Source organism: Garra rufa, chromosome 19 (assembly GCF_049309525.1).
Source record: "Garra rufa chromosome 19, GarRuf1.0, whole genome shotgun sequence".
NCBI lineage: Eukaryota > Metazoa > Chordata > Actinopteri > Cypriniformes > Cyprinidae > Garra > Garra rufa.
The window spans coordinates 14580411-14595862 of record NC_133379.1 but is presented as its reverse complement, the minus strand read 5'-3'; the positions used below and the strand labels follow the sequence as shown (position 1 = coordinate 14595862).

General features: G+C 38.6%; 2 protein-coding genes across 2 annotated transcripts; both read left to right on the top strand.

Annotated features, from left to right (window-relative positions):
* The first annotated feature begins 233 nt into the window (after positions 1–233).
* On the top strand, positions 234–7594 carry c19h5orf24 (chromosome 19 C5orf24 homolog). Its single transcript, XM_073824341.1, has 3 exons — positions 234–688; positions 4449–5071; positions 6714–7594. Exons 2-3 carry the CDS (start codon positions 4455–4457, stop codon positions 6901–6903), a joined length of 807 nt encoding a protein of 268 aa, XP_073680442.1. The 5' UTR covers positions 234–688; positions 4449–4454; the 3' UTR covers positions 6904–7594.
* A 2175-nt stretch (positions 7595–9769) lies between these two features.
* Positions 9770–15266, top strand: txndc15 (thioredoxin domain containing 15). Its single transcript, XM_073824921.1, has 5 exons — positions 9770–9961; positions 10066–10442; positions 13580–13743; positions 13832–13962; positions 14996–15266. The coding sequence occupies exons 1-5, from the start codon at positions 9811–9813 to the stop codon at positions 15190–15192; spliced, it is 1020 nt and encodes a 339-aa protein (XP_073681022.1). The 5' UTR covers positions 9770–9810; the 3' UTR covers positions 15193–15266.
* The last annotated feature ends 186 nt before the right edge of the window (positions 15267–15452 follow it).

Sequence of the window (15452 nt, the reverse complement as noted above, 5' to 3'; positions counted from 1 at the left end):
TAGCACAAATGTTCTTATCACTTACTGCAATTTGTTATTTCTTGTTATTTACCGGTATATAAAACTAATAAAACAACCAGTATAAAAGATGTATCTGTATAAATGTAGCGTTGTAATTAGTTGGGTTTAATGATTGGCACCTGTCACTCAAAGCAGAAACCGCCCCAATGAAAGTCAGCGCTTGTTAAAATGTTGCATCTCAAACAGCTGTGATTGGCTCAACAGGAGCAGCGCTGAGAATAGTAACATGTCACGTGTCAGCAGCGTCTCTGGTCTGCAACAGTCTGTACAATAATATGAATGTGAATAACGACACAGATATTTGGTTTGAAACTGAAGAGCAAAGAGTGAAAGCAGATGAACTGATATTTGGATCAATCGTGTCAGATAAATTCCTCATGTCCACCGCTGTCAATGCAGCTCCATCTCAGCTCTCAGTGCGCATGCGCTTTATCCTTTTGATTTCTTAATATTTAATATCAATGGCTGACGCTGATTTCTAAAGCTAATCTGCTAAATTTACGACGAAAGCTTTGACTCGTTTTCTGATCATCAAGGTGAACGTCCATCTCTTGTGTTTTGTTGGATGAGCTTCGATCATAATCAGTCAGAATTCATCCGTAGCACCAAAATGGGACAAAAATGTCACATTTAACCCTTTCCTCTCCACTGTCGACATTAAAGCGAGGTACAGTCACTGATCATCTCTTTAAACACATGTTTGTGTTAGTGTGCATGCACTGAAATGTGTATTCTGTCAAATCTAATGCTTTATATTTGATCACTGTTATTTGTTAGAGACACAGAGAGCTGGAGGGTTTGTCATGTGTGACAGTGGTGTGTCTTTATAATGTTCATGTCACAGTAAAGATATGCATGCTAATGTTGTCCTCACTGATGCTTTATAAGAGCTTCTGGAACAGATCTGCATGCATTCACACACACAGAGAATATTACATGAAGAGCTGCTGAGTTTAACACTGAACACTTGATTCGAGCTTCATCATGATGATGATGATGATGATGATGATGGCATCCTGAAAGTTGACAATCCTAACTGTTCACTTTAAGGCAGGACACTAACAGGTGAACAGAGTACAACATTTTCTGATAGATCTCAACATGAATCACTGTACATTAACACAGATATTTTATATTAGTTTGAATATTCAAATGTTACCATATCTAATTAAATATGCACATATTTGCATACATTTACAGAACAGAAATATACATTTCATATGAAGTCAGGTTCATAACATTAAATATTTTCCAAAGGAGATTTGGGATTTCTCTTGTCACTCCTGAAATCAGAAAATACTGTCAACAGACAGAAAACACACATTTTTACCTTGATTTTAGGAGTAAAATCAGTCTGAATTGGTCAGAAGTGTACATACACCTTTCAAAATCTGCAAAATGTTAATTATTTGGACAAAATAAGAGGGATCATACAAAATGCATGTTATTGTTTATTGAGTTCTGACCTGAATAAGATATTTCACATAAAAGATGTTTACATATAGTCCACAAGAGAAAATAATAGTTACATTTATAAAAATTGATTCTTGTGATGCTCCAGAAGGAAAAAACATGCATTAAGAGCTGGGGGGTGAAAACTTTTGGACAGAATGAAGATGTGTGCATTTTTCTTATTTTGCCTAAATATCATATTTTTAATTCAGTAATTCATTGTTGGAAAGGGTTCAAATACACAAAAATGCTGGAATTTGTGGGAGCTGAAGGATTTTTCTGAAGAACAGCAGACAGTTTAACTGTTCAGGACAAACAAGAGACTCATGAACAACTATCACTAAACAAAAAAACACAGCTGTGGATCATTCAGAGAACAACACTGCATTAAGAATCAAGGGGGTGTAAACTTTTGAACAGAGTCAGTATTATTTTCTCTCGTGGACTACATGTAAACATCTTGTATGTGAAATCTCTTATTCAGGTCAGTACTAAATAAACAGTAACATGCGATTTGTATGATCCCTCTATTTTCCTAAAATAATTAACATTTTGCAGATTCTGGAGAATGTATGTAAACTTGACTGAATGAACCTCTAAAATATAGAGAGGAATAAAACAACATTTTAGTGTATGAAACTTTAAATATAGGGATTGGAATTGAAATCTACAGATGCAAATAAAAGAAAAAAATAAAAGTAAAAGAGTTTTTGCCTGTAATGTTTTGCCCTAAACAGATATTTATGCAGTTAAGTATGTTAAAAAAAGAGACTGATCATCAAATACATCTTGAACTGTGAATTTTGACTGTGGCAACAGTGATGTGGATCTGGCTCTCTTGGTGTATCCAAGGTTCTGTCCAGTTAAAGTCCTTCTCATCTGTCCAGCAGTAACGCAGGCCCGTAGCCAGCCTAGCAGAAGGGGGGGGGGGGGGATTCTTTTTTTCAAAAAGTGGACCTTTTTCAGTTCCCACCCATTTTGTATTTAATTATGAGGTTCAAATAGCCTACTTCATTTTGGTGACTTCTCATGCACGTTTGTGCTGGATTAGCATGTCTGTTGGTATCTTAATAAGCATGATTTTTGATGCACCAAACATATTTACTACAATGAGGTCAAACTTACCAAGATCATGTACTACCTTATTCAGTAAATATACACAAATACCTAAAGCAATTCATAAATAGCCACAAGAGACACTGTTAATGCAATAAATGCACAGATCCTTTATACTGACACACTTCCAATTGAGTTTATGTTTGTAAGATTTAAATAAAAACTTGGCTTGAGCCAAAACATGAGGGGGTAATGGTGCTGCATGGTTGAGGGCTCACATCATGGTCATGTAAGATTTGGAGAGACAATGGTGGGTGAATGTGCATCCCTCTAGGGGGGTCCGGGGGCATGCCCCCCTGGAGAAAAGTTTATACATTTTAAAGGTAAATCCATTCATTTGGTGCATTTTGAGAGTTCAAAAATAAGAGCAACAACTATGTTCAGTGTGCAAATTGAACAAGAATAATAAAAAAGTTGATGACAATCTAAAAGAGGTCCAGAACTGTCTTTAGTCAGAAAGTAAAAAAGAGTTTTCTGGACCCCTTTCAACCTCTGGGCCCTGTGCAAGTGTCCTCCTTTTCAAAACACAAATATCAAGAAAGGAGTTTTATTTATTTATTTAGGCCCACATGGTATCTGCTGAATTTTTAAAATCAAAATTATGGCTTTTTGTTTCCTATTTTAAGACCTGCAGAAATAGAATTAATATTGAATGAGCGGGATAAAGCAATGTCAGGTAAAATATTAAACCTCTATCATGATTTACAGCTCAGATAATGTTCATAAAAAACAATAACATCTGTAAAAATTGTAACAAGCTCATTTTTGTATGGTGAAGTTTAATTATTCTGACTGTTTGAGTTATTAAAATGAACCCTTGCTAGTAGCATACATTATAACTAGTAAAAACACACACATTGGCCTATAGCACCTTAACACCATGGTATAAAAATTAACTACATATTTTTTCTATGTATTTGTATAAAGAACAGTTGTCTAAATACATTTAGTATAAATGCACAAATGCTATAGATACTATACTTATATTACATTACTTTACAGTTAATACGTGTCTACATTAATATGATATAATATTGCGCATTTCTGCCACAATACCATGGTGCAGTTAGTGTAAAATAAATAGGCTACATGGTAAATGATTCTGACTGTATCGTCGCGCACAGTGTTTCTCCTGTTTGTCGCGCTGTTTCGCCTGTTTAAATCGCAAAGTCATTTGTGTTCTTTACTAAATTCAAGCGCTTCATTGTGGATCTTACAGCGCTGTTTAGTGCTCGCTAGTAAACGCGTCTGCTTTAGTGAATTTGCGTTTATCTGAGCGGATCAACGGTCCGTGTGGCACGCTTTAAATGACTAGCGCATTTAATCCATAATGCGATTCTTGTCTTTCCTTGCCCAAATTTATGACATCTTTAATAATTAAAGCTTTTACACTAATTAAGTATATACTTTGCATGCTTTAAATGTCGTTATTTAAAAGAACACTTGTTTATAAAAAAAAAAAATAAAAAAAATTAAGTTATATACTTGGCAATATGAACCAAGTATAGGTCTCTGCAGGAAAGTAATGGGAGTTACTAGATCGGGGCGTTTTTAGACCATGGTACCTGATTGGCTGACGTCATAGTGACGGTAGGTTTAGGGGTGGGGTTAGGTAAAGGGAATCATTTCGATATCATGATTTAGAAACACCCAGCAGTTTGAAAACACCCACAAAATTCAGAAACGCCCACGTTTGCTCTGCAGAGACCTCTTCCTCATATGAACCCCCCCTGGCTACGGCCCTGTAACTCATGTTTGATTGGCTGCTTTTGATTCTTTACTGCCTGTCCTCAACATGAACTATTTGATGGGATCTTTATCTAGTTTGTCACGTGTATCTCTCTCCTGGTGTCTATCAGCTGAAGATGATGCGTCAGGTGTCCAGCAGCGGCGGCGGCGGCGATTACTGCGTCGATGGCAGACCGTCGTGTTTAGCGGAGGACGGCAGACTCTCTCCGAGCCACTTTGATCTGTGCCCCACCAAGTTCTATCAGTCTTCCCCTCCTCATCGTCCTCGACAGATGTGCTTCGCTTACCTGCCGCCTCCCGCCGCCGCCGTCCTCAAACCCACTCCGTGCCAGAGGCAGGACTGCCGCGAGGAGCCTCCGCTGTCCCCGGGGCCCGCGGGCGCTCACGGCGACGACAAGAGCGGGGACTCCAAAAAGAAGGGCGGGTCGGGGAGGTCTGGGAAACGCGGGCGTCCGGCGGGCACCACCAAACTAGCCGGATACAGAACCAGCACAGGCAGACCTCTGGGCACCACCAGAGCCGCCGGGTTCAAGACCAGTCCGGGACGACCGCTGGGCACCACCAAAGCCGCGGGGTATAAAGTGAGTCCCGGTCGCCCGCCGGGCAGCATAAAGAGCCAGTCGCGCCTCAGCAAACTGAGCTACAGCGCCTGCAGCGGAGCCGCGTTTCCCTACAGCGTCATGCACAAACCTGGAGCCTGTGACGCTGCGCTCAAGGAGGAGAACACTACAGAGTAATGACACCCTCATCACATCACCCTAAACAACTGATCACCCTCAGGACATTCAACAGTAGCACTTGTATATTTGTGTCATTCCATCAGCAATAGATCCTCTGAAGTGAATGGGTGCCGTCAGATTGAGAGTCCAAACAGCTGATAAAAACATCACAATAATCCACACCACTCAAGTTCATCAGTTCACATCTAGAGAAGACAAAAGATCAAACAAATCCATCATACTAAAATACAAGTCTATAATCCATAATAACACTTCCTCCAGTGAAAAAGTGGTCTGGTCTGAATCAGGAGAGAAATCTGCACAGACCAGGGCTTGTTGTGATCCAGAAATATGTGGCTGGATTTTGGTGATGGACTTTTATTGGGTTTCTTGTGTAATATTTTTATCAGCTGTTTGGACTCTCATTCTGACGGCACCCATTCACTGCATTGGTGATCCATTGGTGAGACAGTGATGGAATCACACATTTATACAAATCTGATCAACAAACAAACTCATCTACATCTCAGATAGCCTGAGGATGATTACATTTACAGCACATTTGCATGAATGTGAACTAGTCCTTTATCGTTATTCAAAGGGATGCACCAGATGTTCAGCAAACAAAATTATTCGGCTGAAAATAGCAAAAAGGCTCTTTTGGTGTTTGGCTGAAGAAGGGCGGCCAAACACCAAAAGAGGGTGAATAAATGACAGTGAACAATCAAATAGAGGCGAGCACTAATGCAGCAAACATGTGGAAGCATTTAAAACTGTCCGAGAAAGACGCAAAAATCATTCCAAGTAGCGACAGCGAGAGACTGTTTAGAAGCGCATCGCATGTCTTCATGAGGAGAGAAAGGTTACTGTATGATGACTGAAATCATCCATTAGTCAATCAACTCCAGAACGTTCTGTTGTCTAATACACCAGACACCAATTGTGTTTATTCTGACAGCAGCTCCTTAGCCAGGGTTCAAAGACCAAAGATGACAATCATTCACAAATCTGCTGCTGCCAGCAAACACTAGGACTGAGCTCTTCTTGAGGGTTTACCACTAAATAAGTCACCAAAGTCAATTTTACTGTTGTTCTGTGAAATAAAATAAAGACAAAAATAATGCTAGCAATCATTCCAACAGCTCTATTAATACATTTATTCTAACATTGTCCTTTGCTCAGGAAGGCTGCATTTATTTGTGCATTAGAAACACATGCCTGATTCAAGAAGAGGGTCTTAAAAATGGCCAAAGAATATTATTTTACTAACTTATTCATTTGAAGTTAAATTGTGGTTTGTCGATTGGCTAGAATGTCTACTAGAATGTTACAAATGTTCAGTGTTGAATATATATTTTTCAATTGCTTTTTTTGTAATTTATTTTTTTTCTTTGAAAAGCAAGAAAACTAAAAAGCGAAGTTTGGCTATTTCATTTATGCAATGGTGAAAAAAAAAATTGGCAAAAAAACACAAAAAACGTGTTCGGTTAATGTGTAATTTTGTTCTGCTTTGGCCAAGATTTTTAATTTCGGTGCATCCCTAAATTCCATCAGTGTGTTTTTTGGTGTTTGACTGCTTTTCATTAGGCTACATGTTTTTAATAAGCTTTGGACTGAGTCTTCATGAAATCATGTCTGTTTTTCTTCCTCGTCTAGAACAAAAATGCTTTTACAAGCTCCGCAGTTCCTCCTCAGCGGCTTCCCCATACGAAACCAAAAAACCCCTCCGCCCATCAGCGTCATGTCATCGGAGGCCTTTTCGGTGGCGGCCGTGTGTCCAGACGGCGGTCAGTCGAGAAACGCTCTGCCGGTCCCCATCCACAGCGCTCTGCCATCATACTCCTGAACCACACATGGTTTCTGTCACACACGTGATTTCTCTCTCTCTCACACACACACACACACATGATCTCTGTCACACAGATGACGGGACTCTTGTGACTGCGGCGGGACGTTTGGCCGTTTCTCAGTCCAGTCCTGTAAATAGTTGTCTGTGATCACTCTGAATGTCCATTGCATGTCAGGTTGGGTTGTTAGTGGGCTTGTTTCTTAAGCTTGATTTAAATAGTGACACGATAATGAAGACGACTTCACAACGAGTGCAATAGTTTGATTGAAACGTGTTTCTCCCAGTCCAGCACTCCACCAAAGAACTCCAGCAGCTTTCTAAAGCGTGTCCGTGATCCCAGAAACGTGACGCTCTTTAATTCCACACGTCAATCACGACACGTCTAGCTCCTTTTGTATGGTATTTACTATTCTGATCTGATGATTATTGTTGGTGTGGGAATGCTGTCAGCATCTTGTGAACCAGTGATGTGAAATGTTCTTATCGGTTTAATATCACAAGGATTGAGATAGTAGTGTGTAGCCTGTGAGTAGCAGTGTATGGCATTAAGAACAGCTTTGTGTTCGCTATTTGTTACATTCATATAATCGTGACGTGGGCTTTCATTTTTCTTGTTCATTTACTTTGTAGTACAGTTACAATATGAATATATACATGTTTGTGTATGTTTTATTAAAATGTAACTACATCAAGGAAATCTGCTTTTTATTTCATTTGACACCATTAAGACAACTAGATAACTGCGCCGATCCCGATCTACATATGCGTCTGTGTTCGTGTGACTCGTTCCTGATGCAGCTTCACCCACAGCAGAAGTGAGGATAAGGGGTTTTTATGCATCTTTGCAAACGGGCTTTCTTAATAATCTGCTTGTTGGCAAGTTTCGCCAATAAACACAGCTAAACACGGGTAAAGTAAACATTACGGCTCATAATCCCACAGCAGAGAGGGGCGGGGCGAGCAGAGCTCATTTGCATTTAAAGGGCCCATGTAATAAAATGAGTTGAGTTTTTGCAGAGATGATTCTGACAAGGTAAAAGGGTGTTTTTTTACACTACTGTTGAGAATTTTTGACCTAAGTATATGATAGACTTTTCATTAAGACCCTAAAGAATCATATGAACTTGTGGAAAATGGGCATCCGATGACCCCTTTAATATTTTTAAAGTAGTGTAAAATGTAAACAATAGTAGGCCTACATGGGTCATTGGATTCAGTAAAAAATTATTTCAACTACATATGGTTCATTTTCTACATACCCCGCATAATTAGGCGAGGGGAGTTGGAGAAGGAGCCTATTTCCACAAAAAAGTGGAGTGTTCCTTTAAGTAGCACAGGTATATTTGTGGCAATTGTCAAAATTATTGATTTTTCTTTTATGCCAAAAATCATTAGGATGTTAAGTTAAGATCACATTCCAATAAGATATTACATAAATTACTTAACATAAACATTCCAAAACCTAATTTTTGATTAGTAATATTAGGGCTGGGCGATTTGGCCTAAAATCAAAATCTCGATTAATTGAACATTTTAACCCGATTACGATTAATGAACGATTATTTTATTCATTAATAAAATTATATTTAAATAATATTTATTTTTTTGCCCTCATAGTTCACTGACAAGTTTTGTACAGTAAATATGCACACATATTACAAGTGAGAGATTTTTGAATGAAGGGTGCACACACTATCAACTATCTATAATTATTTATTGAACATCAGTGTTGAACAACTGAAATTAAAGCACACATTGCTTAAAATGAAAAGTCACATTTTTCTTAAATTAGTGAAAATAAATAACTTGCACTTTTGGAAACAAAATAAATTTATAAAATAATAAATATTAACAGTAGAAAATAAGCAGTATCTCTTCTAAATAAAATTACTCTTGTATATCCTGTAAATACTTTTTACTGTATAAATACTGTTTAAGCTCTCCATCGACATGTCGGCGGAATAACGCAACGTAACGGAGCGGGGTCACGTGACTCCACACGCAGTAGTGTTTTTAAAGGGAAAGTAATTGAAATAATTGACCTGGAAAAATTTGATCGATTATAGGTTCTGAATGTCGATTTCGATTACTTTTCGATTAATCGCCCAGCCCTAAGTAATATGCATTGCTAAGAACTTCATTTGGACGATTTTCCAGATTTTCAAATAGTTGTATCTCAACCAAATATTGTCCTTTCCTAACAGACCATACATCAATGGAAAGCTTATTTATTAGCTTATATGTGATGTATAAATCTCAATTAAAAAAAATTACCTCTATGACTTGTGGTCCAAGGTTGCATATGTAAAAATAACTGTAAACAACACAGAAAAATATCAAATTGATTTCGTAGTTTTACTTTTCGATATCAATTACAGGTATGTTTTGATCTCAATATCAAATTCAGTAGATTGAGGTATAAATTACATAAAAGAGTGGTAAAATGAGCTCTTCGCTGTGTATTATGCGGTTAAACAGCAACCACTGTGATTGGTCCATCCACAAAAGCGCGGAGAAAAGTAACACCAATCACATTGGTTTTTGTGTTTACCACACACAAATTCATTTTCTTTAACCATTTTATATAAACTTTTTTACACATTCCAGCAAGTACTTTCTCCCTTACATCTGTGTTCATTATTAATATGGTGTTGATTAATATGGATTTTGGGTGTCTGAGGGGTCAACCGTTCCTTGTGTGTCTTATAACAAGAATTATTAGTTGTTTCGAAGTATTGTTGGAATATTTCGTGTATCACAACCACGCCGCCAATATAAATCTTATTTTAAATCGAGATGCTTATGTTAAATGTGCGTGTTTCCGCTCGCCATAGCTGCGTCAAAGGGTGCGTGTCGCGTCACTTGCGTGAACCGGAAGACGAATCATTCCTCACGAGTCCATCCATGAAAGAAAACATCAACACTGAGAACATCACGAATCATGCGCTGAACTCTCTGTCCGTTAATGGCGGTAAAATGGGCTCAACACCGGACAGATTCCGCAGTGTGGCGATCTGGCTGTTTATCGCTGGATTCGTGAGTCTGTCCTATGGAGGTATGAACACACACACATAAACACTCATAAACGCTGAATCCTGACAGAAACACTCGACGTGTCTGTGATGAGCTGAACTCTGTCATGTCTCCTCGGCTATCCAGATGCAGTGGAGGTGTCTGACCCGTCAGGTGTGGAGCAGGAGGAGCAGGTCCAGCCTCAGAGGCGCTTCCGGACGGCGGAGATGGCGGACGCGGTGATGGGAGCGCCTCATGCCGCAGAGATGGAGCAGCTGCTGCCCAGAGAGCTGATGGGAGAGTCGTGTGCTGACGGACAGTGTGAGGCAGAGCTGGAGGACAGCAGCGCATCTGAAGCACAGGAGCAGACAGAATCGCTGCTGTCAGCCGTCATTCACACCGACACCGGCGAAACCAAGAACCAGAACTTCAGCGAGACCGCCAAGACCTACAAAGTCAACTGCGACAAAAGGAACATCACTGGAATAGAGCTCTTCACGGTACAGGTGCTCAACGCATCTCAGGTGAGAACCAGTGACAGCAAGAACCATGGTGTTACCTGATGGCTTAAACCATTCGGACATTTAGCCCCGGTTTCAGAGACATGGTTTAAGCCTAGTCCCAGACTAAAATGTAAGCCTGAGCTCTTTTAACTGAAAGAAACTTGCACTGACTGAACTTAAAGCAGTAGTTCACTTTCAGAACAAAAATTTACAGAAAATGTCATCACCCCCTTGTCATCCAAGATGTTCTTGTCTTTCTTTCTTCAGTCGTAAAGAAATGATGTTTTTTGAGGAAAACATTCAAGTGCTTTTCTCCATATAGTGGACTTCTATGGTGCCCTGAGTTTGAACTTCCAAAATGCAGCTTCAAAGGACTCTAAACGATCCCAGCCGTGGAATAAGGGTCTTATCTAGCGAAATTATCTGTTATTTTCTAAAAACATTTACAATTTATATACTTTTTAATCTCTACACAGAGTACACACAGAGCTAGACAAGACGAGCATTTGAGGTTAAAAAGTATATAAATTGTATTTTTTTTTTTTTTTTAGAAAATAACCGATTGTTTTGCTAGATAAGACCCTTCTTCCTCGGCTGTGATCGTTTAGAGCCATTTGAAGCTGCATTTTGGAAGTTCAAACTCGGGGCACCACAGAAGTCCACTATATGGAGAGAAATCCTGAAATGTTTTCTTCAAAAAACATAATTTCCTTACAACTGAAGAAAGAAAGACATGAACATCTTGGATGACAAGGGGGTACATTATCTATATTTTTTTTGTTCTGAAAATGAACTACTCTCAAATATATCAGTTCCTTAGTTTTGTCTCAAGAAGCACACCAGTAATGTTTATTTCTAAGGCACGTTTATAAAAATTACTTAAATGTCTTAACTGAACTATGGCCTAATCCTGGTTAAGGCTAAGCCCTGTCTGTGAAACCAGGCCATGATGTTTTTGAAAGAAGTCTCTTCTGCTCATCAAAACATTATTTATCAAAAATACAGTAAAAACAACAGTGATATTGTGAAATATTTTTTAAATTATTTTCTATGTGAGTATCTTTTAAAGGGAGACTGCAGGCAAAAACGCTAAAAGTTTGAGATTTTGGACTTTTTGGTTTTTCATAAAGTGTTTTTTCAGACTAGTAGAAAGAAAACACCCAAAAGACACTGTTAAGTCTTTCTTTTATAGCACTTTATCTATTTGTGTCAATAGATTTCAATTACAATACAGATTTTTAAAGGCCGTTTTGTCAAAATGAGTTTTAAATCTCCACTTCAGCAGCACTTACACACACCACACTTTACATTTGTATCCCTGTCTATATTCTGAAGGTTTTTACAGAGGGATTTGTTTATATATAATTAGCTTGATTTTATACATTTTATCCCCCCCCCCCAAAATTGAATTGAATTATGTTGTGACGAAATTAGACTCCAAATCCCCTCTGTAAAATCTTTTGACTCTAATGTCAAAAAATTAAACAAGAATTTTGAAACTGGCTTCATCCAGTGTTTAGATTTTTGCACTAGAAATATATGCAAGCTAGTGCATATTTCATTAAACAATTGCTCATTTGCATATTTAAAACTAACATTTTATACTTGTAATGGAAAAAAATGTTTCCGATTATCAATGTAATCAATCAACTGAGTAAGTAAGGTGATAACTTTTTTTTTTTTACCCTATTCATCTGCAGTGTCTCGTCTTAAACTGTAATTGATTGTTTTGATGCGTAGCTGAATTTTCAGCATCATTACTGCAGTCTTCAGTGTCACATGATCCTTCAGAGATCATTCTAATATACTGATATACTGCTCAACAAACTTTTTTGATTATTATCACTGTTGAAAACCGTTGGCTTGCACAACATTTTTGTGGAAACTGATACATGACCATTCAGAAAGTCTGGGGACAGTATGTTTTTTTTATGGAAGAAATAAAGAAATTAATACTTTTATTAATCAAGGATGCACCAAAGACATGTATAATGTTACAAAGGATTTCTATTTCAAATAAATGCTGTTCTTTTGAACTTTCTATTCATCTGTGAATCCTGATAAATAAAATGTATGACGGTTTCCACAAAAATATTGTGCAGCACACTTGTTTTCAACAGTGATAATAATCAGAAAAGTTTGTTGAGCAGTAAATTAGCATATTAGAATGATTTCTGATGATCATGTGACACTGAAGACTGCAATTATGATGCTGAAAATTCAGCTGCGCATCACAGAAATCAATTATAGTTTAACATGGATTAACATAGAAAATAGCTATTTTAAATGGTAATAATATTTCACAGTATTTCTGGTTTTACTGTATTTGTGAACAACTAAACACAACTTTGGAGAGTAGAAAAGACTTCTAGTTCCAAATTCTGATTATTCTAGAGTTTTGGCTGGAAGTGTACTAATATGTAAACACTATACACACTGTGTGCATAATTATGAGGCACGTTAATATTCTGGTCATACTTTTTTCCAAGCACATTTTACCAATTCCAAACCACATCAATCTTAATATCTACTATTAATTTTGTATTTAATCATTTATAAGTGATATATAATTGTCCATGAAGGCTGGAAGTGAAAAGCTCCTTATATTCAGGTGTGCAGAATTATTAGGCACATTTTCTTTTACAGATAAAATGAGCCAAAAAAGAGATTTAGCTCAGACTGAGAAGTCAAAAACTATTAAATGCCCATGAGAAGGATGCAATACTAATGCAATACTGGAATTTGCAAAGTTAAGACATGAGCACCGGACAGAAAAACACACATTGGGTCATCACAGTCAGATGCATGTTAACTGCAAAAGAATTAAGCTGAAGAATTAGGTGTGAAACCATCAGGAACCATTTAGTCTCCAGCATGCCTAATAATTCTGCACACAGTGTAGTGCATGTGATTTTGTGCATGAGGGTCTCAGTCACTGGTTTGGTTTGTTATATAGTTCTGGTTTACTATATAGTTAGAAAGAGATGCAGGGCTTGGTTCTGTGCATCTGTTGGATTGGTTCAGGTGTTGAGATGTGGGCGTGGCTCTCAGATGATCCACTAATGACATTTTAATGAAACATTCACAGATGAGTAAGATCTATATCACACATTGAGGGTGATTTCTGGCATCATGCTGACTGTGTGGTTTCTCCGCAGGATCTGATGGAGCTCCTGAATGCCAACAGCACCGAATGCTCCTTGGTTCTCTTTTATACCACGTGGTGTCAGTTTTCAGCAAACCTCGCCCCTCACTTCAACGCCTTGCCACGAGTCTTTCCCAGCATGCACTTCATCGCGCTTGACGCCTCCCAGCACAGCAGGTTGGTCACTGATGTTCTTCATCATAATCTTGACCTATTGAGAGTGTTTCTGTGTTCATCAGCTGTGTTTCTCTCCTGCTCTTTTCAGTCTCTCAACGCGGTTCGGAACGGTGGCCGTCCCCAATATACTCTTGTTTCAAGGGGCCAAACCCATGGCCAGGTTCAACCAGACGGACAGAACACTAGAAACGCTGACATCCTTCATTGCAAACCAGACAGGTGTGGCTCTCGTCATCTACAGTCAAGCCTGAAATTATTCATACCCCTGGCAAATTCTGACTTAAAGTTACTTTTATTCAACCAGCAAGTTTGGAGGCTACACCATAGTGGCCAAACTATTGAATTTTTGTCTGATCTGACCATAAAACAGAAGACCAGAAGTCTTTTTCTTTGTCCAGATGAGCATTTGCTAATGTCTTATCTGGAGAAGTGTTGTCCTCCTTGGTCTGCGTCTGTGTAACCCAGTGGTGTTCAGTGTCTGTTGGACTGTCTGCCTTGAGATGTTCCACCAGCAGAGCCCAGATTCATCAGGATGGCCTTGGTGCTGATCCTTGGACTCTTTTTTACCTCTCTCACTATCCTCCTGGCCAGCACAGGTCTCACTTTTGGCTTCTGACCACATCCTCTGAGATTTTTCACAGTATTTTTTAATAATACTTTGCACTGTAGCCACTGGAACTTCAAAACATTTAGATATGGTCCTATAGCCCTTTCCTGATTGTGAGCAGCTCAATGCACAGCCGCAGGTCCTCAGTGAGCTCCTTTGTCTTAGACATGACTGTCCACAAACCAACAGCAGAGAGCTTCAGTGTTTCACCTGTTGAGTTGATTAAAACAGCTGTTCCCAATCAATCAGGGTAATTAGGATGCTTTAGAACAGCTTGGACTATTTGGAATGGTATAGAACTTTGGATTTTCCCAGAGACTGTGACAGTTTGCAAAGGGTATGAATAATTTTGGACATGCCACTTTTTGTTCAAATGTAAATAAAAGCTGAGTAATGTTTTTTTCCACAATGTTGCCTCTTGTACATCGACTTATTATATTTTGGGAGAAGCCTGTGTCATTTCCAGTCAAAAAAACTTGCTGGTTGAATAAAAGTAACTTTAAGTCAGAATGTGCCAGGGGTATGAATAATTTCAGGCTTGACTGTAGATGTAGTGTTGATTCATTCAAAAGTGCAGCTGTTTTTCATGAAGTCCAGAGCATGTACCGTTTGGTGACATTGTAATTATTTTCCACCGTTCTCTAGGTTTCGAAGCGAGTCCAGATGAGGCGGTACAGGATGAAGACCGTGTCGGGCCTCTGCCTGCGGTTCCCATCAAAGGCATCGACTGGCTCTTTGTGTTTTCGGTCCTGTTCATATCGGGCTTCACTCTCTATGCCATCCTCTGCACTGACAGCATTCGCTGGCTTATTCCAGGACAAGACCACGAACATCAGGACTAGAGTCTGCTGCGTTTGCTCCTCTGTGATTTGAATGTACATACTTGCAGAATAAATAAGTAGAAACATGTCAAGAATCTGCTCATATTCTTGTGTACTTGTTAGTGCATTTATTCACTAACATGCTGTTTTTTCATGCGCCCTTAAAATTTGCTAGTGTTTTTTTTTTCAGACTAGTGGAAACAAAAGACACTTAAGTCTTTCTTTTATAGCACTTTATCTATTTGTGTCAATAGATTTCAATCACATTACATATTTTTAAA